This window comes from Trichosurus vulpecula, chromosome 5 (assembly GCF_011100635.1).
Source record: "Trichosurus vulpecula isolate mTriVul1 chromosome 5, mTriVul1.pri, whole genome shotgun sequence".
Taxonomy (NCBI): domain Eukaryota; kingdom Metazoa; phylum Chordata; class Mammalia; order Diprotodontia; family Phalangeridae; genus Trichosurus; species Trichosurus vulpecula.
In genome coordinates, this window is record NC_050577.1 from 255,428,775 (window position 1) to 255,455,201 (window position 26,427).

Sequence of the window (26,427 nt, forward strand, 5' to 3'; positions counted from 1 at the left end):
TCTCTGACTTGGTCTCTATCTCCTCAATTTTTTGTGTTTCAGTCTCTGTCTCTCTATCTCCTTGTTTTTGTCTCATTTTTTGTCTCTGTCTCATTTTTCTCTGCATCATTTTCTCTGTTTCTGACTCTGACTCTCTTTCTTTCTTTCTCCTCTGTCCCCATTTCCTTCTCTCTCTCTCTTATCCCTCCCTCTCTCCTTTCTCCTCCCGTACTGTCTTGCTTCTCTCGGATTTTCTGACTGGAGTTGGTTTTTTTTTTCACTCTCCTTTTTCCAGTCCCTCCTCCTCTCTTTCCCCCTTTCTTCCTCTCACCCCCTCCCCTTCCCTCACCCCCCCCCACCCCGCCCCCCTTCTCTAGCTCATATCCTTGCTTTTTCAGCAGTCAGGAGAGGCCAAAAGACAGAATCAGCGGTGCAAGGCGGAGCAGCCCGGGTAGAGGGAGAAGAGGAGCGAGCGCATTAACCAACAAGCTCAAGCGGGTGGGGCTGAGGCGACTTTGCGCGAAGCCAGAGTTTCAGCGAAGTACCAACAATAAATTCCGCTGACCAGCATGGCCAGGGAAAGCTTCCTCTCTTCTCTTACAGTGCGGCTCTGCAGCATCCTCCCTTGGCTTTTTGTCCTACAGACTGAAGCTGGGCCACAGCAAGAAGACAGCTTGTACATGTGGATTGATGCTCACCAAGCAAGAGTCCTCATAGGTAAGATCGCCTTTTACCTTTCCCACTTTAGTTAAGCAGGAAGGGTCTTGAGCAATTCATATACCTTTATAACAACACTGACTTTAAACAAAGGCTTTCAAAATCATGGTACTTTTCTCTTTGAAAAACTCCTTAAATTCCAGTTTGTTTGTTTTTTTAAACCCCAAGGAACTTCATTGAACATGTTTCTTCATTTCTTGTATCTCACGGACTACTTTTCTAGGTACCCTTAAGTGTGGCTGTATATACAGCCTCTGCTTTCATTCATCACTTTCTTGTACGTTTTTTCCCCTTAGCAAACATCGGTCCTAAGCATCACTCTTGTCCCATGTAGCTGAATGGTCATCTCTGTAGCTTTGCTGTTCCATAAGAAATAGATAAGGAAGGCAGGTGTTTCTGGAAACATAGGACCTCCCTCTTACAAGTTCACACATTTTGGTTTGTTTTCTAAAACAGGTTTTGAAGAGGATATTCTGATTGTTTCAGAGGGCAAAATGGCCCCATTCACTCATGATTTCAGAAAAGCTCAACAGAGAATGCCAGCCATTCCGGTTAATATTCACTCCATGAATTTTACCTGGCAAGCCACAGGGAAAGTAAGTACTGATCATTTCTAAAGGGTGTGGAATGGTGTGCTGGAGTAGTCTCATTGCCCGCAAAGAAGCAGGAACAATACTGTAAAGTACCTAGTATGATCATTTTAGAATACTGTAATCAGAAAATGATTTCTCACATGATTTTCACATAAATATGTAAAAGACAAAGTTCCTTGTTTTTAGCATTATTAATCAGATAAATTCAGAATTCTAACAAAAATAATGGAAACTCTGTCCAGGAACATGCTGTATGTTGAAGTAAGATGCATTACCATTTGGTGATTGCTAATATGACTGGTGTTTTCACTGAGTCCTTAATATTAAAATTTAGAGGAGCAGTCAAAATGCCACCAGATTTTAACGTGGACCAAATAATGCAGCATTATTTGAACTTTAAGCAAATTCCAACATATACAATTTAAACTGCATGAAGGGAAGCAGTAATTTCCATGTTATATAATTTACATGAACATGATACATGACATAACATATTAATAGACTACATTTCACCTGAAAGCAAACTTACCAAAAATCTCAGATGAGGATCAAGACTAGAAAGTATGAATATTTTGGGTGGCAATTGGTTCTAAGAGTTACTACTTTAAATAATTTTAAATCATAACGGAAAAATAGGGTATGGTTTATTCTCACAAGGAAGCATAGCATTTTCTTCTCAGCATTGTGTTCATCTCTATCTGGTTTATGAATAGATAGCAATTGAATTGAACATCAATGATGTCTAACTTTAGTAAAGGCTTAAAATGTATTGACTACATGTCTTTGTATAATCAAGGAACTGACAATAGAAATGTGGAATAAATAATACTTTATCTATGAATTTGTAAAATTTAGCCTATTATTCACAGTAATGGTAACATTTCTTTCTTCAGCTTAAATTCAAAAGCTAGAAAAATGATGATTAGTATCAAGTGTTGTCCAGCAAGCATTTCCTAACATAACTCTTATATAATGAGAGACATTTTCAGTTTAATTGCTTTATGAAAGCATAGGCACAATCATTTTGGCTCTGTCCTCTTCAACTTTGCTCTTTAAAAAAACTGCTTAAATTTATATTATCTTTTCATCTTCTGTTGTATTTAACCTACCAATAACACATTTTAGTTATGATATAACTGTCCTCTCTTTTAACATATTGAACCCTTTCCTCCTTACTATTATGGTTACTTCTTTATGACCTTTAAGAAAAAAAATTGTTGTATTGGAGTATTGGGAATAGGTCAGATCTGTTATTAAGGAAGGAGAAATACAAGCATGCAAACTGTCTACAGATGGAAATCTGGATCATGGAAACAAGTTGGCCAATTTCCCCTCCTTTGTGTTCTAATTCTTTTATCTAAAATCTTTTGGACAGCTGCTTAAAATACCTCAATATTAAGATTTTGGTTTACTTCAAAAAATAAATTTGACCTATCCTGTTATTGCTTCATATTTGTCTTAAAAGGTAGCTTGAGTAACACCTCTCTCCTTGGGAATGGATGAAAACCCTTGAAGATGCAGACCAAAAAAACCCAATCACTTTCTTTGTTTGAGATTCAACCTTCTAAATAGGGAACTTCTGAACAAAAGCTGAAATGCTATCTTTTCCCTCCTTGTGTTTTAGGCATTGCAAGGGTTTGCAGACTTCAGGTAATCGGTTGGATATAAATAGGTTAGGATATCATTTGATCTCGGAACTGGTACTTTTTTTGTTAGACTATAAAGCTAGAATGGAAAAAAAGTCAGAGTAGCATTTGAGTCAACATTTTGTCTTTCTTCAATCTTTTGTTTACTTGTCTAAAATGTTTAGATGTGTTGTTATTTCAATCTTTAGGAAATTTTATCTCCAATATTAAATTATCTCATTATCTTTGCTGAAGTCAGGCTTCTCTAGTTAGGGAGATTGAAGTTTTTTTTTTCTATATTATGCCACAACAAGCTGATAAGAAGGGACATATTAACAGGATCATAAGAATTAGAACTGGAAGTGACCTCAGAGGTCATCTAGTCCAACATCTTTTACAGATAAGGAAACTGAAGCCCAGAAAGTCTAAGTGACTTGCCCAAAGTCACACAGCTATTAAGCAGTAGAGCCTGGATTCAAGCCTAGACTATCTTTTTTAAAAAATCCATCTTTTTCTACTACACCACAATGCCTCATCTGTCATCTGGATAGACTGCCAAATGGCCAGATGTTTCTCAATATCCCAAATATAAAATTTTATCAATTAAATTTCAGTCAATAAAATCACACAATTTCAGTACCAGGAAGGAACACTGTGCTTTTTTCTTTAAAAGATCCACTGGGATGACACATGTTTTCCTACTATATTTTTATTCTTTTTGTTAAATACTTCTAATTACATATAAAAAATTTAACATTCATTTTTAAAAATTTTAAGTTCCAATTTCTCTCCCTCCATCCTTGAAAAGGCAAGCAATTTTATATTGATTATACATGTGATGCAAAACATAATGGAATGACTCTTTAATGAAAGGAAAATAGTATCTTGAATATTGCTTGGATATCTGCATATCATCTGTAATTGGGCTTATGTGACGCTAACCCACTCATTCAGTAAACAACAACTTTTTAAACACATGCTATGAGCAAAGCATTATGCTCAGCATAGAGGGAGATGTAAGGAGAATGAGGACATGGTATTAAAGTTCGTTGAAATAAAAGGTTAAAAAAAATCCAAAGTAGTGCAGGTGCTTTGTCCAAATGATTCTGAATATTAAGATGTTTCCAGTGTATCAACAAAAATCTGGGAGATTGGATGATTTTTTAATCTTTTTATCCAGACATTTTAGTATCACATGGGCAAAATTAGAGAAAGCTTTAAGAATACCTACTGGAGGAGGTCATTATCTTCTTTTTTACTCAGGTATCAGTCTAGGAACTTTTATAATACATTTGAAGAAAAAGATACAGATTTTAGAGTTGACAGTTATGCAATGTTCTCTCTATGTCCACTGATTTTGTAAAGGTATTAAGTATGCCCTAAATGTATATCCGAATAAATCTTTCGGTATCATTTTGCTTTTCCTCACTGTACACTACTTATCTGAATATGGAATCAGAACCCCTGGTATTAAATTCTAGTTCTCCCACTTACCATCTGTTTGGCCTTAGATAAGTCACTTAGATCCTCTGGGCTAAAACAAAGGGGTTGGATTAGGGGACCAGTAAGTTTGTTTCTATGACCATGAGCTTGGCCACACTTTGGGAGATAGTGGAGGATAGTAGGGTATGGCATGCGATGGTCCATGAAATCATGAAAAATGCTCATGAACAACAAAAGCTTCCTTCTCACTATAATCTATGATCCTATAATTAAAGCAATTAACTAAAGAAAGTAAGCAAATGAATAACTTTTGTGGGTCAATTTAAAATAGTCTCCAAAGAGTTTGCTGATACATTCCTGCCTATTGCTTGCTAATTCTCTCTAGGCTTCCTGAAAAGCCTTAAATGCCTCTGCTACCTGAAAACCTCCCACCTCTGTCTCTGAAGACTTACTTTCCAATGATAAAACTCCCCTTCCTGCCATCATTCTTAATCTTCTCTATCCACTATAACTCTCTTTCCCATGAGATTTTAAGTTGGAGGAGCATTTTTATTATCGGGTATCTATAACTCTTTAATGAGAGGCATCATAGGGTGCTGGATAATGGGCCTTTGAGTCAAGAAGAACTGGGTTCAAATCCTGTCTCTGACACATACTGGTTATGTAATGTTGGGCAGTTAAGTGGCATAGTAGATAGAGTACTCACCCTTGAGTCATGAGGACCTGAGTTCAAATGTGGCCTCAGACACAAGACTCTGGGCAAGTCACTTAGCCCTCTTTGCCTCAGTTTCCTCATCTGTAAAATGAGCTGGAGAAGGAAATGGTAAACCTAAGAAAACCCTGAATGGGGTCATGAAAAGTTAGACGTGACCGAAATGACTCAACAACAACATCCACAGCACCTAGCACAGCGCCTACTTAACACATAGTAGTACATAGCCAGTATGTATCAAAGGTGTGACTTGAACCCAGGTCACACTGCTTTGGAGCTGGCTCTCTAGCCTCTACACCGTGCTGGATTTAACGTCTTTTAAAAAGGTCCTTTTCCTCACATTGGAAGATGATATTCCTGATGCTGGTTCAGTGGGACATTTTTTCAGTTGTTTTTTTTTTAAGTTGACCACAGGTTCATATGGAACTGCACTCTTTCAAATAATTCCCCTTCAAAGTGAGAGCGAACAGTTTATCATTATTACTATCATCATCATCATCATCATCATCATCATTATTATTATTATTATTATTATTATTATTATTATTATTATTATTATTATTGAAGTAATTGACCATAGTTAATGGTGAAATCCGTGCCTGTGGAATAGATCTTTTACATGAATATCAACCGGCCCATATTGGGATTAAACCTATAACCTGGATCTTGCCCTTTCCTCTCTTTGCACAACTAAGATAACATTTATGCATTGTTCATAAATCTTTATAACCACTAGAAGTCAATGGTGGTGTTTTGTCTACTCAATTGCAAAATATTCCAAAAATGAAATTGAGATATTTTGTAAGGGACGTGGGAAGAGAATGAAAATATTTTGTTTCTGCCTAAGGGACTTTACGTATAGCACCTTGGACCCTGAACAAAGAACAGACACATAAATATGCACTCATTAGTCCAGGGGTATGCTGGTAAATATTTAACAACCAGCTCTCTAGAAGTGCAGGACACGCTTTTTAATTTAATCTGTGTTATTAACATTTTCTCCATTGTTTCCTCAAGTCGATTTAACTAACAGAACAATAAATCAAGCCCTTGTTTGTGGTGTTTGCCTGTTTTGGAGATTTAAAAGCTCACACCAAAAATTTAACCAGAGATGGCCCAAGCTGGCTCCAGAACATCTCTACTTTAGTCTATGCTAGGGTCCTTTTTTTTTTTTTTAATTTGACTCCTGATTTCATTGATGTCAGGTAGGCACCTGCTTTGCAACTTACATTCTTGCTTAGTTGCCTGGACTACTCAAGAGGTTCAGTGACTTGTTCTTTATGTTGTTTAGTTGTTTCAGTCATGTCTGACTCTTTGTGACCCCATTTGAGGTTTTCTTGGCAAAAATCCTGAAGCGATTTGCCATTTACTTCTCCAGGTCATTCAACAGATGAGGAAACCGAGGCAAACAGGATTAAATGACTTGCCTAAAGTCACACAGCTAGTGTCTGAGGCTCTATCCACTGTACCACCTAGCTGCCCAGGGTCATCTTAGCTAGTATGTGTAAGAGGTAAAACTTGAACCCAGATCTTACTTATTCCAAAACCAGCTCTCTTCATGCACCAACCTGTCTAACCCTATAGCTCTTTTGCATTATTAATACCAACATAACAATATTGGAAGGGTTGGGAACATAATTTATGCTCCCAACAAAATGGGCAAATCTTCAGTCACATTCTGATCACTTACCATGTTGAAACGCTGGAGTCATTGACCCCAGAATCGATCTCGTGACTGTTCTTTCCATTTTTTTGGTCCAATGAGCTAGCTAGACTACTGGTCTGATTCCATTACATTTTTGGTTTCTTGAACAGCCAGTAATTTGTGGTCCCGTGGGAACCAATTTGTTAGTGGGCAGTTCCTTTCTAGCCTTTCTACATGACTCACCCATCAGCTTTTCACACCTGCTTCTAGTAAATAAAATTAATCTGATTGGCAATTTCAAAGTGTGGGCAGTGGAAAGTGGGCTCTAACTGTATTCAGAGGCCCTGACTCTAAATCTTGTTGGCTTTGTGTGATTTTGGGCAAGCCATCTAGCCCCTTTGAAATTCACTTTCCTCATCTGTAAAATAAGTCTGATGGACAGGATGAGCTCTAAGGTCCTTTCCAGTTCTAAATCAATACAACTTCAAGACTTTTTGAACTAGTGAATATTATCAGAAATAAGGAAATATCCAGTATGAGAACTAGAAAGTACTTAATACCTATGGACATCTTTCTGAATAAATCTACTCCTTAACACTCAAACTGAATTTCATTGCAAAGTAAAACAAACAAAAACACTAGGAGAGAGAAGAAATTGGAATCAGATCCTCTTACTGAAATCTAGGCTCATTTTTTAAAAATCCAAAATTGTTTATATGGCCACTCTGCTAAATGATTAACTACATAATCAGCCACCATCACATTCATTCATTAAGGTGGCCTCAAAACATAAGAGCCTTTTTGGCCCCCAAGCAACTGTTCTGCGTTGTATAACACAGCTTCAGCTCATTCAGATTTGCTGCCTTCGGTCACACCGAGAGGTCCCATTGATCTGGCTGAACTGTGGGGAGATTTATATTGAAATATTTTCTTCTTCCTTGCCCCCATGCCTTTGACAAAAATCAAATCAAAGGCACAGAGAATGAATTTTAATTTAAGTATACTTCCCCTTAATCTTCAAAGGAAATGCCTACCACCGTTAAACACCTCATTCCATCTCCAAAGTTATGGTAACACTTATGATTTTTTAAGTCGCATAATGGGTACTGCTCACATTTTTTCCTAATGGAGTTATGATTGTTTTGGAAGTTCCTGACCAAGCTGCATACCTTTGCACCCCTGGGATTTACAGTAGTATCTTTACTGTAGTTTTCTGTCACCAAACAGAGGAAATACCTCATTTTCTGACCTCTATACCAGTTTCAAAGTGGGAATGTGAATATGTTTACATACTGTGGGCACGATTTTTTTAAAAAGAGGTTCTCATATCAAAAGCACAGCCTAAAACCTTTAATATTTAGATTCTGTTCTGCTGTGGTATTTTGCATCGTGGTGTTGTAGACATGCCACTAAGGATCAAAGAGTATTGCTGTGGAGATCCCACTTCATTGAGGAAAGCAGGCATGTGCCAGCCATCTGTTGTATCTGCTGATAGAAAACAGTTTCTAGAACCTTTGCCAGAGGAAAAAAAAGAAAAGGCTTTATTGCTTAGAGGAGATGAGTTACAAGGCACCTTGTAAGCTACATCTGGTTCCATAGTAATTTACATGGGATAAATGTAAACTACATTATTGCTTCTTTAAGTAGTGGTGTAAAGTTATGGTAAATAAATCCTTCATTGGCATCCATGGGTGTTTGTTCTTGTATTTTTTTTCTTTTGGTTGCTTGCAGAGTTGAAACAGAGAACTGTTGTGCATTATACTGAAAATATCTCAGAGGAGAATTTGGTGTTTGATGCATTAGTGTCCATATTAAAAAGGAGAGGTGTGGTGATTTGAAAACATCTGGGATCAAGGCACCCTTCTGAAAATACAGTGGGAGGAAATGAAGAAATGTGTGCTGTAATTGAATCTCTTAGGCAGTTTGACAATTAGTAAAACCCAATATTCCTATTCTATAAGAGGGAATGGACTGTTGTTCAATGATGTCTTCCCCGAATGCCAGTGTAGGGCTCGTCTCTCCCCTTTTTGCCCTTGATACCATCCCTTGGCCTTTTCTCTGGGACCTTAAGCCATCATTCAACAAACAATCCCTTCTCTCTTAGCCTTCCTTTTCTTGTCCAACTGCAACCTGTCATTATTCCACTATCTCTTTCTCTTCTGCATGCAAATACGTTCAGATCTCTCATATCCTAAAAGCAAACCTTCCATTGACCCTGCCACGTTCTCAAATTCTTCCTCTTCTCCATTACGACTGACATTTCTAGAAAAAGTAGTCTACAGTCATTGCAGCCACTGCTGTTCACTATCCGCTCACTCTTCAGCCACTGCAATCTGGCCTGGGTTCTTTCCACTCTGCTCCAACAGCTCTCTCCTGAGTCATCATCGGCTTCTTAACTGTCAAATCCAAGAACATTTCACTCTTTGTCTTCGCCGATTTTTTCTGTGGTAACACTATTGATAACTTTCTACTATTTTTAACTCCAATAACCTAATGCACAGGCATGGCTGCTCTGTTCCTTTATTCAAAAACCATCAGAAACTACTCATTGCTCATAGGAAAAAACACAGACTCTAGGCTCTTTCCCTCAAGGCCCTCCATATTCTGGTTCCAGCCTACATTTTCAGTCTCATTTCACCGTAATTCTTTCTTAGAGTTCTAGTTCACTTGCACGTCTTATATAAATCTTCTCTGATTCTCTTAGTTGAAGGTACTACTAGGTTGGATAAAGCATTGGACCTGGAATCAAGAAGACTTTCCCTTCCCTTCTCTTTACTTCCCTTCCCTCCTGTCTCTCCCCTCCAACCCCTCTCCCCCCTTCCCTTCCCCTCTCCTTCCCTTTCCTCTCCCTTCCCTTCATTACTTTTCTTATTATACTTCTCTCTTATGCTCTCCCTTGTATTATGGTAATTATGAATATATCTTACTAAATTCCTTAAGGTCAAGAGGCTTGAATGTTTACAGTACAAAACTAAGATATAAAAGTTGGGCATAAAGATGCCATAAAATTTGTGGGGCACCAAAACAGGAAAGTGAATGTGCTTCTTCACAGTCACTGCTGTGCCCTCACCTTGCCACACAGTTCTGGTCTCCTGGCATGATCACACACACACCCCTCCCACAAAGACACCAACCCCAGGGTCTCACTTGCTGGAGCCTACTCTTCCACCAAATCAATGGGGTATATAAGCCAGAGTCTCTCAGAGCAGGCCATACGCCCTCCCAGAACTGTACCCACAGTTGGACTGTCTTCTCCACTATTGCCTCCCCCACCAAATTTTTTCCTTTTTTTCTTTTTTTTTGGTAGGGGGAAGGCAGGGCAATTGGGGTTAAGTGACTTGCCCAAGGTCACACAGCTAGTAAATGTGTCAAGTGTTTGAGGCTGCATTTGAACTCAGGTCCTCCTGACTCCAGGGCCGGTGCTCTACTCACTGTGCATCTAGCTGCCCCAATCCCCTACCAAATTTAATTGCATTTGTTCAAGGTGCAAGAATTCCTAATTATGTTTCAGGGGAAAGAGGAGATTTATTTTCCTCTATGGCTGGGGAAAGCACACACCAGAGAACTGGGTGTAATGCATTTAGTGAAACTGAGAAATGCTGTCAAATTAAATACACAATCTCCTTGACCTTAAAAGCAACAGGATGAACGTGACTGAAACTTTCATTATGCCCATGCATTCTCCAATCTCTTCTCTTCAGATCCATGACTAAAGGCTGTCCTGAGAAATTTTGTCCAGTGATTATTGAAGGACATCCCCCTCCCCCTCAGAGATCAAGAAACTGAATCTAAAAAGAAATCTGAGGATTTTAATGAGTCTATGTCCCATTCACATGCTGGACCAAAAGGAGAGAATGAAATTTACAGCTCAGACAGATGCCCATGTCCAATAAAAAACAGAAGAAAGATAGAAAAAGGATGACTACAAAGAGTTTTCAATAAGAAAAACTGCTTGAAGAGCTGATTTTTATCTAGAAAGGATATTTCAGATAAATCCATCCATTGCCATTCCAGATTACAGGCTTAAAGTCAGGAATGGTTTGTCTAACTTGATTTATACATTGTAACTGGGATATTTTCTCATACTTCGAGAAAGCAGAATTTCAAAGTTTGTCAGCAAATTGTTATGCAGCATCATAGAGCAGGTTTGCCTAGACCCACCAAAATAATGCATCTTAAAGAGACAAAGTCAACATGATATAATGTCCCTTAGAAACATTTTTATAGACATAGGGGAGAAAAGTGAGAGTTAAAGTTCTCTGAGTCACAGCAAATAAGAGAGAAGGAAGTAAAATGAACATTTAGCAACTAATGCCAAAGCTAATGACCATGGAGATCCTCTTCCCCACCCTCTTTTCCATTATTAGCAGCTATTTGAATTTCTAATATGGTGTACATCAATAGATATGACCCATATAAACAACAGATTTTTGGAGGGGTATTTGTCTAGACATCCAGAGGCAACAGAAAGTCAAGGTCAGAAAAAGTCCAAGCATCTGGGTAGGTGGTCAGCATCCAGTGATTTAAATTGAGCACGAAGAAATAGAGTCTGGGCTTGGAATCAGTCAGGGTTAAGTGCAAATGTGCAGGTTCACATAACAGCACAACTAGGGTATTGTTGTTGATCCGAGAATAAGGGCTTTTTATTCTTTGTCATATCTTGAACTTAACCACCCTTCTCGTTATGGGTTGAGTAGACATGGATTTGGTAGGTTGGAAGGAAGTAAGCATTTAGCTAACAGTATGAGTCAGGCACCATGCTAAGCATTTTACAAATATTATCTCATTTAATCCTCACAACAACCCTGGGAGGTAGGCGCTATTATTATCCCCACTCCACAGTTGAGGAAACTGAGGCAGATATATTCAGTGACTTGCCTGGGGTCACATCGCTATTAAGTGTCTGAGATTGGCTTTGAACTCAGATCTTCCTTACTCCAGGTCCAATGCTCACATGTCCACCATCTAGCTAACTCTAGCAAGGCTCTCCATGCGGCTTGTGACTAAAGTCTATGTTGTCAAGTTCTAACAAGCACTAAAGGTGAGGATAGACTCATAGGACCATAGATTTAGAGCTGGAAGGAATCTTAGTGGCCATCTAGTCCAACCCTCACATTTTATAAATAAGAAAACTAAGGCCCAGGAAGGTCATAAGTTGCCTATGGTAATGCAACTAGTTAGAGTCAGAATCAGGGTTTGAAACTCAGATCTTTCTGGCTCCAAGTCTAGCACCCATCCACTACTCACATTGATAGCAAATGACCTAACCTCTTACTTCACTGAAAGATCCCTGTGAATATGGGGGCGGGGCATTTTCAGTCATCTCAATCCGGCCAGTGGACCCAGATGGCTCTGGAGGAAAAAGTGAGGCTGCTGACTCTGCATAGCCCTTCCTCACTTAAAACCAATTCACTTGCAAATCATGGCATCACCTTCCTGAGGTCATGGTCCTCTTCCAGAACAAAGGACACACAATAACAACAGCTGTGTGAGTATGGATGGTTTCATTCACTGTCCTTGTTTTACCAATTCATAATAGGAACTCAATAATATTTGTCGATTGAGTCAATCTGGCATGAATTCACAGGCATGAGGCCATTTGATCCAACACTGTTCATTTTATAGGAAACTGACACCCAGGGAGATTTTTGTTCTTCCTTTCCTATAGTCACAGAAGAGATATTCTCTGGTATTGTCCTGGCATTTAAGGGCTTCTAAAATCTAACTCAACCCTACTTTTTCCAGGCTTATATTACCTCCCTTCGAACAATCTATAGTGCAATCAAACTGGACTATTCTCTCTTCCCTCTTGCTTCCCCATGTTGTTACCCGTGTCTAGAAGGCCCCCTCTCCTTTTCACTCCCTGAATTCCTACCTTTTTTTTTAAAACACAACTCAAATGTCATTTCCTCCAGAAAATCTTCCATAATTTTTCAACCTTAGATAGCACTTTTTTTGAAACTCTGTAATCTCACTTGTCACATGATATTGTTTTAGATATCTGTGTTGGTGCCCTATCTCCCTAAGACTGTAAGATCCTTGAGGTCAGCACCATGTCTTCTGTCAACACAGTGTTTTCCTCAGAACCTAGCACAGTTCCTGGATGTCGTAGGCACTTTTAAAATGTCCATCACATTTGAAGTTGTATAATTTTCTCTTCTTGTCTAGGATTTTCTTTTGACATAATAATGCTGCTTCTACTCCTATTTGTGGAGTTTTGACTTGTCTCCATCAGGTTCTGATATTTATGTGGCAATATTTATGTGGCAAATCCTGCTAGCATAGAAGTTTCGAATATCAGGATGGTGAGATTTCCCAGTGATGAGGTTCTCGAAGGTATCACAGAGAAGTCCAAAAGGATATAGTTAGGGTTATCTGCCTAGTAAACATACATTTTGGAGTATCTGGTAGACGATTGGAGAGCATGCGCTTGCTGTTAAAGGGACCTTAGAAGGCAGGAGAGGGAACATTTCTAGCATGCAAAATAGCCTCTGCAAAGAAATGGAAGCAGGAGATAGTACGTCCTGTTGAGCCTAGAATCTGAAGTGTATGAAGGGTTCTCGTTTAGTTGTTTCAGTTGTATCCCAGTCTTCATGACCCCATTTAGGGTTTTGTTGGTAAAAATACCAGAGTGGTTTGCCATTTCCTTCTCTAGCTCTTCTTACAGATGAGGAAACCGAGGCAAACAGGTTGAAGTGGCTTGCCCAGGGTCACATAGCTAGGCATGTCTGAGGCTAGATTTGAACTCAGGAAGAGGAGTCTTCCAGGCCAAGCACTCTATCCACTGTGCCACACAGCTGCCCAAATCAATATGTAAATGTCAGGTGTTATTATTATTATTATAAGTAGTAGTAGTAGTAGTAGTAGAAGTAGTAGTAGCAGTAATAGCAGTAGTAGTAATACTACTAGTAGTAGTAGTAGTAATAGTGGTAGTAGTAGAAGTAGTAATAGTAGTCGTAGAAGTAGTAGTAGTAGAAGTAGTAATAGGAGGAGGAGGAGGAGGAGAAGTAGTAATAGTAGTAGTAGTAGTAGAAGTAGCAATAGTAGTAGTAGAAGTAGTAATAGTAGTAGTAGTAGAAGTAGTAGTAGTAGTAATAGTAGTAGTAGAAGTAGTAGTAGGAGGAGAAGGAGTAATAGTAGTAGTAGTAAAAGTAGTAATAGTAGTAGGAGGAGGAGAAGTAGTAAGAGTAGTAGTAGGAGGAGAAGTAGTAATAGTAGTAGTAGGAGAAGTAGTAATAGTAGTAGTAGTAGTAGAAGTAGTAGTACTAGTAGTAATAGTAGGAGGAGGAGAAGTAGTAATAGTAGTAGTAGTAGTAGTAGTAGTAGTAGTAGTAGAAGTAGTAGTAGAAGTAGTAATAGTAGTAGTAGTAGTAATAGTAGTAGTAATGGTAGTAGTAGTAGTAGAAGTAGTAATAGTAGTAGTAGTAGTAGAAGTAGTAGTAATAGTAGTAGTAGTAGAAGTAGTAATAGTAGTAGTAGTAGTAATAGTAATAATAGTAGTAGAGGTAGTAGTGGTAATAGTAGTAATAGAAGTAGTAGTAGTAATAGCAGTAGTAGAAGGAGGAGGAGGAGAAGTAGTAATAGTAGTAGTAGTAGAAGTAGTAATAGTAGTAGTAGAAGTAGTAATAGTAGTAGAAGTAGTAATAGTAGTAGTAGTAGTAATAGTAATAATAGTAGTAGAGGTAGTAGTGGTAATAGTAGTAATAGAAGTAGTAGTAGTAATAGCAGTAGTAGAAGTAGGAGGAGGAGGAGGAGAAGTAGTAATAGTAGTAGTAGTAGAAGTAGTAATAGTAGTAGTAGTAGAAGTAGTAGTAGTAATAGTAGGAGGAGGAGGAGAAGTAGTAATAGTAGTAGAAGTAATAATAGTAGTAATAGTAGTAGTAGTAGTAGAAGTAGTAGTAATAGTAGTAGTAGAAGTAGTAGTGGTAATAGTAGTAGTAGTAATAGTAGTAGTAGAAGTAGTAGTAGGAGTAGAAGTAGTAATAGTAGTAGTAGTAGAAGTAGTAATAGTAGTAGAAGTAGTAATAGTAGTAGTAGTAGTAATAGTAATAATAGTAGTAGAGGTAGTAGTGGTAATAGTAGTAATAGAAGTAGTAGTAGTAATAGCAGTAGTAGAAGGAGGAGGAGGAGGAGAAGTAGTAATAGTAGTAGTAGTAGAAGTAGTAATAGTAGTAGTAGTAGAAGTAGTAGTAGTAATAGTAGGAGGAGGAGGAGGAGGAGAAGTAGTAATAGTAGTAGTAGTAGAAGTAGTAATAGTAGTAGTAGTAAAAGTAATAGTAGTAGTAGAAGTAGTAGTAGTAATAGTAGTAGTAGTAGGAGGAGGAGAAGTAGTAATAATAGTAGTAGCAGGAGAAGTAGTAATAGTAGTAGAAGTAGTAATAGTAATAGTAGTAGTAGAAATAGTAGTAGTAATAGTAGTGGTAGAAGTAGTAGTAGTAGTAGTAGAAGTAGTAATAGTAGTAGTAGTAGTAGAAGTAGTAATAGTAGTAGTAATGGTAGTAGTAGTAGAAGTAGTAATAGTAGTAGTAGGAGGAGAAGTAGTAATAGTAGTAGAAGTAGTAATAGTAATAGTAGTAGTAGAAATAGTAGTAGTAGTAGATATAGTAATAGTAGTAGTAGTAGTAGTAGTAGTAGTAATAGTGGTATCCCTGAACAAGAGGAGCCTAGCTTGGAAGCTAATGAGACTTGCCAAGTAAGCCCTGCAAGAATCATCAGGTGGAATGAAAAGCAAGTTGCAGTCTTCCCTTGTAAATGAAAGAGAAAATGATCTTGTCCCTTACAGAGCTCAGCAAGCGACCCATTGGTCAATCCCTGACACTTTTGGGTGGGTTCCTCTTTGTTTAGTGAGTGAGGGGAGGTTTGGTGGATGTTTCACGCCCCTATTTATACATTTTGAGATGTACTTTAGCTTCCTCCTAGAGCAGGTCAAGCGGCCATATAGCCTCTAGTTCCAAAGGACCATAAATCATAGACTTAAAATTGGAAGAGGTCTTAAAGATAATTCATCCAACCTACTCATTTTCCAAATGAGGAAGCTGAGGCCCAGAGAAATTAAATGACTTGTCCAAAGTTGAATAGGTAATACGTAACAGAGCCGAGGATCTCTTCCTAGGGATTTTGTTTGAGATACTGAGTTCTTCTTGGCTTCAATCTGGGACAAGTTAGATTTCAGAATGTTTTAGTATGTCAGTGTAAAGTATGGGAAGGTTTGGAGCACTGGGCCTAGAATCAGGAAGACCCACATTCAAATCCAGCCTCAGACACTAACTAGCTATATCCCTGGGCAAGTTACTTAACTTCCATTTACCTTAATCCACCAGAGAAAGAAATGGAAAATCACTCCAGTATTTTTGCCAAGAAAACTCCATGGACAGCATGGTCCATGGGGCCATGAAGAGTCGGACATGACCAAATGGACTGAAAAACAACAAATATCATCAGGAGGGGTTTATATCTGAATTTTAGTCTTATTTTCAGTAATATTTACTGGCTTGGTAGACAGGAAATGTCTTCATCAGGGCAGTGGCAGATCTATTTTCAAAAAGGTTTTGTTTGTTTTTTTTTAAAAGCCAAACCTGTGATTTTGCTAGTGTACGTAATGAAACTCCCTCTACCAATGCAGCTGGACAACTGTTCTATACTTAATATTCTGAGAGTAAAAAAAAACAAAGATCTTGGTAACTGATCCCAACACTTCTTGGCAAATAGAGGGAGAAGAAATGGAAGCAGTGTCAGATTTTATATTCCTGGACTCAAAGATCACTGCAGATGGCAACTGTAGCCATGAAAATAAAAGATGCTTGCTCCTTGGAAGGAAAGCCATGGCAAATATGGACAGCATACTAAAAAGGAGAGACATGGTTTGGCCAACAAAGGTCCACACAGTCAGAGCTATGGTTTTTCCAGTAGCAATGTATGGTTATGAGAGTTGGACTATGAGGAAAGTCAAGTGCAACAGAATCAACACTTTTGAGTTGTGGTTCTTAATTCAGGTGATTCACTGGAAAGTCAAATACAGAAGCTGAAGCTTAAATACTTTAGCCACACAATGAGAAGACAGGACTCATTGGAAAAGACCCTGGTGTTGGGAAAGATTGAAGGCAAAAGGAAAAGGAGATGGCAGAGGATGAGATGGATAGAGAGTGTTATGGAAACAATGACCATGAACTTGGACAGACTTCTAAGGGTAGTGGAGGACAGAAGGGCCTGGTGGTCACAAAGAGTCAGACATGATTAGGCACAGCAAATTTTGACCTGTGGCCAAATTCAGCCTACTGCCTGTTTTTATTCAACTAACCACTCTTAGCTGACTAGTAGGAGAAAAAAAAAACAAGCAGGCTGAATTTGGTGGACAGGCCATAATTTTCTGTCCCTTGATCTAAGAGCACTGCCTTAGACACCAAGAGATGTGACTTAACCAGGGTCAAACAGTCAGTCTATGTTAGAGGTTGTACCTGAAAGGTGGTCTCTCTGAGATTGATTCTCCCCATTGTCACCTAGAGCCTCTCCACAGAAATATTCTTGGAAGTATCATTTAAACACTTCACAAAGCAATGCCGTTCCATTTATTTGAAAATCCAGCAAATTTTCTCCTCATCCTTTGATGTGTGTTTCAGAATTCTTTTGAGACTGTTGAGAATTTTTACCTCACTTAAGTTTAAGTCATTTATCTCAGTATCCAGCAGATGGCAATGTGAAAGTTGCTTCTTGACTGATTTTCCCCACCCAATTCACTAAAATCCAGCTTGGAAGTGTCCTCATAATTTAGAGATGACCTTAAAATCTCTGAGATTATGCTAGCAGAGCACAAGTTTTGGTGGGTACTACAAGTTGGAAATACTTCCCAGGATCAGTAAGGGCCGGCTTTGTATCTATTGTCTGATGACCAGCCTAGTTAATTTCAGAGAGTCTCATCACCAAAACATTCATTAACAAGTGATGATTTTTTTTACAGGCCCACAAATTCCTTAAAACATGTGTCAGTTGAGGAAATAGCCACACTAATGAAATAATAGATATTGAAGCCTTCTAAAAAGATTTCAAGGCTGCAGATCTCCTAAAGCAATTATCTAGCAGACAGTCTCATTTTCAGGGGTTTTTGCCCTTTGGGTACCTTGTTATCTCTTTCAAGACGCTGTAAAATACTTCCCCCTCCCCCAATTTCCCTTAGGAATTCGATCATTAAAGCCAGGTTCATCATTGAAAGTTACTCTAACAGAACTAAAAATGTGAATCATTTGACTATACTCTGATAGACATATCCCGTATTTTCAATTGTTTCCAGTATTTACTCAGGGTTTCTTTCTAGATTTATTCTTCTATAATTAGCCCATTTCTTCCTTTCCTCTTCCCCTTTACCTCCTTGGTCAGACCTGGGATCCAAACATTCAAGCAGGACTATTAAATATTGCAGTCAATCCATCAACATTTGTTAAGTAGTTACAATGTGCCAGGCTCTGTGCTAAGCACTTCATAGGTAAAACCTGTCACTGCTCTTCAGTTACTTTTATTTTTGATGGCACCACCTTACTTGGTTAAAAAAAATATAGCCAAACTGTAATACTTTGGGTTCAGATTTTTAATTTATGTATTTATTTCAGCCTTTCATAGACAGCATGGTTATAGTAGTGGAAAAAATGCTAGACTCGGAGACAGGGATTAAGTCTCACTGCCACTTAACTATCTTGAGCACATCTAGTCACAGATTTTTCATCTGTAAGATGGGGGTAATAATATTTGTGCTACCTACATGATGGGAATATTATGAGCAAATTCTTAATATATTATAGGAAGGTGAGTTATCTTCCCTGAGTTTATAAATAATATTACCTAGAATACAAAATAAATATTTATATGAATACATATTTTTAGAGACATTTTGGCTCACACTGAATATCCAGCACTATCATCGATAACATTTTGTTGTGGAGAGGTGACATGATATAATGGATACAGTGTTGGATTTGGAGTCAAGAAGATTGGCATTCCAATTCTACCTCAAATATGTATTAGTTGTGTGACCCAGGGTAAATCCATTCACATTCCTGATGCTCAGTTTCCCATTCTGTAAAATGGGGATGATCGTAATACTTATGTAAGTATTAGGCCCGCACCAATGTGGGACCTGTGGCTATCTATAAGTTGTGTAGCATTAGGAATCCTCTAATGCTGTATATCACCACCTCACACCAAAGCCTACACTTGGACCCAACTTCACCAATACCCTACAACTCTCTGCTTACAGGCTTATTTCCTTGTTCAATTTTTCTTCAGGTCCATAAGCAGTTGAGCGAGAAGGAATATGCTCAGATTCATCCCAAAGGCAGATGCCCTATCTCTAATCATTTTTCTGCCCTGAGTCCCTCCAACCTGAATTAGGGAGAATCTCCTCTCTCCTTGGGTGACCTTCCCCTCTCTCAATCTCGAACTCTGCACTTATAAAGTTGAATATAAATCATAGATAATGGCCCTGTACTTTGTTCGTAGTTACTGTTGCTGTTGATAAGTCCCATCTGACTCTTTGTGACCCCATTTGGGGTTTTCTTGGCAAAGACATTAGAGGAGTTTGCCATTTTCTTCTCTAGCTCATTTTGCAGATGAGGAAACTGAGGTAAAACTGGTTAAGTGATTTGCCTGGGATCACATGGCTAGTAAGTGTCTAAGTCAAATTTGAACTCAGGTCTTCCTGACTCCTGGCCTGGCTCTCTAACCACTGTTCCACTGGCTGCCCCTATGTACTTTAATAGCACTATCAAATACCATAAATACCCAGTCATTAAACAAGGTTTATAGCAGGTTACAGTATGACTTGTAGGTGGTGACTACCAGGACTGTCCTTTTCTTCCCATCCTTCTCCCATAAGTTGGAGGGGAAAATGTGAAGAAAAGTGTCCAGACTGAAGTTTCTTTAGGTAGCCCTTGAAAAAAGTTGGGGTGGAGGTGAAGTGGAAAGGAGAAATGAGCTGTGGTTTAGACTTGGCTCTCATTCAGTGTCTTAATTGCTGGTTCCTGGTCTTGCTTCCTCTGGTCTGGTCAATACATCACTTCTGTTCCCAATCTCCTTATGGACCGGTCATAATTTATTTTTTTTCTTCCAGTCTTTATTCTATTGTTCCTTGCTTTCCATAGTAGGAGGACCAATGCACTCTTCCCAAGTTCCCTGCCAAATGTGATAGAAGTATGGACCTAAGTGCAACTATACTTTTTCTTCAGTTTCTCTTTGGAAGAAAGTGCCTTCAAGGTCAAAAATCCTGGAAATCAGCAGTAATGCAGAGTTTCCTGTATAATTGAATTCGCTCGGGCCTAAAGTGTTCAACACCAATGTCTCTGGAGGGCAGATTATGCTTATCCCGTAGGATTGTTGTGTTTATCAAATAAAATCATGCATATAAAGGATTTTGCAAATTGTAAAGTGCCATATAAATGTGAGTTTTAGGTGCTGAATAAATATTTGTTGATTGACTGGAAGAAAGCACATGGTACTATTAGGTATTGTATATCATTAGCTCCCTGGCCTCTAAGAGGAAAATGTAATAGTTTGGCCACAGTAGAGTTACAATAAAAGATCACAGTATTTAGGTTATGAGTCAGCTAGCCAATCAGTGCAACTCAATTTTCAACTGAAGAGTTTCATTAGAAAGTGCCTTATGAGGCAAAAGGCAGCTAGGTGGTGCAGTTGAATAGAATGCTGGGCCTAGAGTTAGGAAGACCCATCTTCCTGAGTTCAAATCCGGCCTCAGAAACTTACTAGCTGTGTGACCCTGGGCAAGTCACTTAACCCTGTATGCCTCAGTTTCCTCATCCTAAAATGAGCTGGAGAAGGAAATGGCAAAGCACTCCAGTATCTTTGCCTAGAAAACCACAAATGGGGCCATGAAAAGTCAGACATGACTGAAAAACATTGAACAACAGCAACGTAAGGCAAAAGTTTAAAACATTATCATGCACACAAGCAGTTTTATCACCTTGGAACCTGGTCAGGAAGCCAAGTTCTCTGAAACACAGACAGCCTTCAGAGGTTTAAGGCAAAGCCACTTGGATCCAAAGTGAGAGGTTTATATCAATAGCCTCTCGATCCCAAAATTGGTGCTATGAAACCTATATTCAGCTTCTTGGCTAGTTGAAGATTCACTTTTTAAAAAGTGAGTATTTCTGAGCTCCAAAGGTTGCCATCTTTCCTACATTAACACCTTTAATAAGGTAGTAGTGAATATAAGGATTGCGTACAACTGCTCACAACAACTTTTGGCCAAAAGTAATAAAATTCTGACCTGAATCATTATAAAAGCCTTGCACCTGTTCTTTAAAGGAAATGGCCTTCTGCATTATTAGGAATTTTATAATGGACATTCAACAATTATGTGTTGAATAGAATTGAAACATTTTTCATTGAAAAAGTTAACACATCTACTGATCACACTCAATATATTAACATTTCACATTTATTAGAATTTTGTTTCCCAACTCTACCCTATATTGTAGGTATCTTTACAGTGGAATGAAGAAAAAGTAGAAAAATCATTTCTTCCCTTCATACGATTTTAGTTTTTTTGATTTTTGAGAAATTGGGATGGTTATTGTGCAAGAGAATGTCTTTTAAGTTTTCTGTGATTGAAATCCACATGCTTGTAATCGGTTGTTTATACAAAAGCATTTGGAAATCAAAAGAGACAATTTTATGCTTTTCAAGCTGCATGGTGCAAGAAAAAGAGTTCTGGACTGCTTGTTGTCTGGATTCTACTGCTAATTAATTGTGTGACTTTAGGCAGATCACTTCATTTCTCTGCATCTCCTTTTTTCATCTATTACATATGTTACATAGAGCTTCAAAGTTCCTTTACAACTCTGAAGCTCTAGGACACCATTTAATTAGTCATTGGCACTTTTGCTCTGTTAAAAATTTTGTGCTTGAAATAACATTATAGAATAAAATAAGAGCTCAGATATCAGGGCAAAAATTAAGTGAAATGCTAAGTAGACTGAAAAGTTATCTAAATAATGCTGATCAGCTCTATTTTTAAAATTTTCTATTTAAAATAATATTTTATTTCCCCCAGTTACATGTAAAGACAATTTCTAACATTCATTTTTTAAACATTTTGAGCTCCAAATTTCCTTTATCCCTCCTGTACCTCTTCCCCGTCCATGAGACCATAAGCAATTTCTTATAAGTTACACACTTCCAACAATGTAAAACGTATTAGCATGTTGTGAAAGAAGACACCCCCCAAAAAAGACATGAAAAAATATAGAAAGTGAAAAATAGTATGCTTCGATCCGCATTCAGACTCCATCAGTTCTTTCTCTGGAGGTAGGATAGCATTTTTCATCTTAAGTCCTTTGGGATTGTCTTAGATCATTGTATTACTGAGAAGAGCTAAGCCTATCATGGTTTATCATTACACAATGGTACTATTACTATGTACGATATTCTCCTGGTTCTGTTCACTTCACTTTTCATGAGTTCATATAATCTTTCCAGGTTTTTCTGAAATCTGCCTGCTCATCATTTCTTATAGCACAGTAATATTCCATTATAATCATATACCACAACTTGTTATATATTCCATTATAGTTATGTACTACAACTTGTTCAGCCATTGCCTAATTGATAGGCACCCCCTCAATTTCCAATTCTTTGCCACCACAAAAAGAGCTGCTATAAATATTTTTTACAAATAGGTCCTTCCCCTCCACCTCCCCTTTTTTGGTCAGCTCTATTAAGATTCATTTGTATCTTTTACCTACGTTGGTAAATAAAGCTTAGCTTTATTTGCCTCAATGAATGGGTTGACATAAGTAGGGACTCAGAGCAGATAAACGAGACAGAGATGTCATTCACTCTCTAAAACTACCTCAAAAATCTATCTCATAAATTCCAAGCAGTTGTAGACTGGATTCTCTTGGAAGAATAGAGAAATGATGGAATGGGAGATGAGGGAACAAATTCAATCCATTTTTTGCTACAAATTGAAATCTGATATTGCAAATAGTATTGGTAGCAATGACAAATTCACAAAATCTTTTACTCAATTACAAACAAAAGTAGGCCTATATTACAATTTTTAATTTTTAATTCTTTGAGGTTAGCTTTTCTTTATAGCCACAGAAAAGGATTTTGAATTTGAGGTTTGATTAGGCACCTTACCTTAATAGTTTATTATAAAAGGCAGTGTCCTGTAATCGGCCTGGAATCAGATAGATCTGGGTTTGAAACTTGTCTCTGTCATGTAACATTGGGTAAGTCTTTGTGTTTACATTTCCTCATCAATCACTGGGGTTCATAGCACTTATTTCACAATATTGCCATGAGGCTCAACTGAGGTGATATGTGTAAAGTGCTTTGCAAATCCTTAAATTTTCTATAAATGTCAGCTCTTATAATTACTGATTTGTGACTGTATCTGCTGTGGAAGTTTTTAAAAAGCCCATCTTTTTTGGAACTGAACCCCATTAGTGGAAGTGGAAGATCAGTTAATGGTAAGTGAGTGATATATGCTTATATAAGTTTATAAAGTGCTCTCAAGGACCATCTGTATAAAAGATATACATAATTATGATTACTGTTAGCATGTTTCAAAAGATTTTAAATAACTATATTCTTGGATAGTTAAAATTAGCATAATGCAGCCAAAAAATCAAAGGATATATCCTCTAATTGTTTTTTAAAGTATATAATATGAGTCATGTGAGGGTAAAGCACAGATGCCCATTATCTTCAATATTATTACAAAGTGCTAGAAATGCAAACTCTAGCAACAAGACAAAAAAATAGAAATCACAGGAATAAACACAGGCAAAAAAGGAAACAGAACTATAACTTAGCACAGATTATATGATGGTCAAGCTAGAGAGACTTAAAGAACCAACTAAAAAAAGGAAATGAAACAATGAATTCAGCAAAGGGGCTGGATATAGAATATATATATGTATATACACACACACATATATATATATATATATTTAAACCATCAACATTCCTGTACATTGCCCACAAAACTCAGCAAAAAAGAGATAGAAAGAGAAATCCATCTAAAATAATTCGAGAATCTATAAAGTATTTAGGAATCTATTGACCAAGATACAACCAGAGACTGTATGAATGCAACTGTAAAACATTCTTTGTAGAAAAATAGATACAAGTAATTGGTGAAATATTAATTTCTCATGAGTAAGTTAAGTCAGTGTGATAAATATGATAAGTATATCATATATCATATATCATATCATACCATATATAGAAAATATATAACATAACATAATATACCATATCATATCATAATATATCATATCATATCATAATGTATTATTAAGTAAATTAATTTACTTCTTCAGTGCCTCAAACTACAAAAGGATTATTTTGTAGAACTAGAAAAATAATAATAAAATGAATTTGGGGGAATTCATCTAGGGTAATGACTTACTATTTGAATAAACTTCTGGGAAAACTAGAAAGCAGCCTGGCAGGAATTAGGTATAGAGCAGCATCTTATATCATATGCCAAGATAAATTCCAAACAGGTACATAAAAGATGTATTTAAACAGAAAAAAGTGACATCATAAGCAAATTAGAGAAGCAAGAAATTACCTTTTCAATCTATGGATAGGGAAAGAGTTTATAACCAAGCAAGGGACAGAGAGGATACAGAAAATAAAGTGATAATTTTAATTATATAAAATTTTATAAGTTTGATATTATAAATTATACAAACATACACATTGTGTATAAGTTACATTGTAAATTATATAAAATTATATAAAAAATTTAAAAGTATTTACACAAATAGAACCAATGCTTTTAAAATTAAAAGGGAAACAAGTAGCTCGGAGGGAAATCTTTTCAGCAAGTTTCTCTGACAAAAGTCTATTATCCAAAATATATAAGGAACCAATTGAAATTTGTGTGAATAAATGCCATTCTCCAATAAGTCGTCTAAGATAAGAAAAAGTCATTTTCAAAAAAAGAATCACAAGCTATAACAAGTTTATGAAAGAATGCTCCAAATCATTAATAATTTGAAAGATACAAATTAAAACCACTCCAAGGCTTCTCCTCACACTCATCAGATGGGCAAAGTTGGCCCCCCAAAAGGAAAATAATTAATGTTAGATAGCCTGTGAAAAATAGGCATATTCATACATTACTTGTGGAGCTATTAATTTGTGCGGCCATTCTGGAGGGCAATTTGCAACTAAGCCCCTGAAGTTACTAAAACATGCCTAGTATTGATCCAGAGACACTCCTTCTGGCCATATACCCCAAAGAGATCAAAGAAAGAAGAAAAGGACCCAGATATACAAAAATATTTATAGCAACTCTTTTTTTTATAGTAGCAAGAAAACCCTAGAAACTAAAGGGAGTAACCCTTTATTGGGGAATGGCTAGACCAAATATGGTATTGGTCATGGAACATTATTGTGCCATAAGAAATGATGACATAGATTATTTCAAATGCATCTGGGAAGAATTGAATGCACTGATGAAGAGTGAAGTGAAAAAACTCAGTAGAACAACTTATGCGATAATATGATAGAGAAAAATAACTTTAAATTCTTTAAAATTCTGATTCAAGAAATGACAAATTGTGATTCTAGGGGACTCAGGATGAAGCATGCTACCCAGTTCTTGACAAAAAAGTGATGGACTCAAGATGCAGAATGAGACTTACACTTTTAGACCAGGCCAATGAGGGAATTTGTCTTGCTTAACCATGCGTATTTGTTACAAGGATTCTCTCTCTCTCTCTCTCTGCCTCTCTCTTTCTCTCTCTCTTGTTAAACTCAGAAAGCGTGGGGGAGTGGGAGGGAGAAAGAGAGAAAAGGCTTGTTAAAATAGAGTAAAAAAGAAAAAAGTAATGTGATTTAAAATGCATATATATGCATATATTAGAAGGGAATTAATTTTCTCTTAAACATTATTTATTTATTTATTTATTGGGGCGGTGGAAGGAAGGGCAATTGTGGTTAAATGACTTGCCCAAGGTCACATAGCTAGTAAGTGTGTCAAGTGTCTGAGGCCAGAATTGAACTCAGGTCCTCCTGACTCCAGGGCCAATGCTCTACTCACTGTGCCACCTACCTGTCCCTCATTTTCTCTTAAGTATCCCTCTGAAATACATTTAATTTTACATGCATGTTACTAAGAAGCAAAGGGGGTGTAGTGGGACAGAGGATAGGTCCAGAATCGGAAAGATCTGAGTTCAAGTATTGTTTCTGCAACATGCTACAAACTGAGTGTCTGTGGTCAAGACTTTGGTGTTCCAATCAACTCTCTAAAGACTATGAGTTACATCATTGCTGATCTATATTAATTGAGGGAATTTCTATGCCAGGGATATTCTGCACTGAAGAAGAGAGAGAGACAGAGAGACAGAGAGAGAGAGACAGACAGACAGAGAGAGAGAGAGACAGAGACAGACAGAGACAGAGAGAGACACAGAGATAGAGACAGAGAGAGACACAGAGACAGAGAGACAGAGACAGACAGAGGCAGAAAGAGACAGAGAGAAATAGAGGCTGAGAGACAGAGACAAAAAGAAAGAGAGAGAAAGACAGGAGAGAGAGGACAGACAGAGACAGAGACAGACAGAGACAGACAGACAGAGACAAAGACAGAAACAGAAAGAGACAGACAGACACACACACACAGAGACAGAGACAGACAGAGACAAAGAGAGACAGACAGACACACAGAGAGAGAGAGACAGAGACAGA

At 37.5% G+C, this 26,427-nt stretch overlaps 1 protein-coding gene across 1 annotated transcript in view; it reads left to right on the plus strand.

Moving 5' to 3' along the window:
- The first annotated feature begins 548 nt into the window (after positions 1-548).
- WIF1 (WNT inhibitory factor 1) overlaps positions 549-26,427 on the plus strand; it is a 114,368-nt gene continuing 88,489 nt past the window's right edge. Inside the window, exons 1-2 of the mRNA XM_036761476.1 lie at positions 549-696; positions 1,153-1,292. Coding sequence (XP_036617371.1) covers positions 549-696; positions 1,153-1,292 — 288 coding nt within the window. The remainder of the gene's footprint in view (positions 697-1,152; positions 1,293-26,427) is intronic.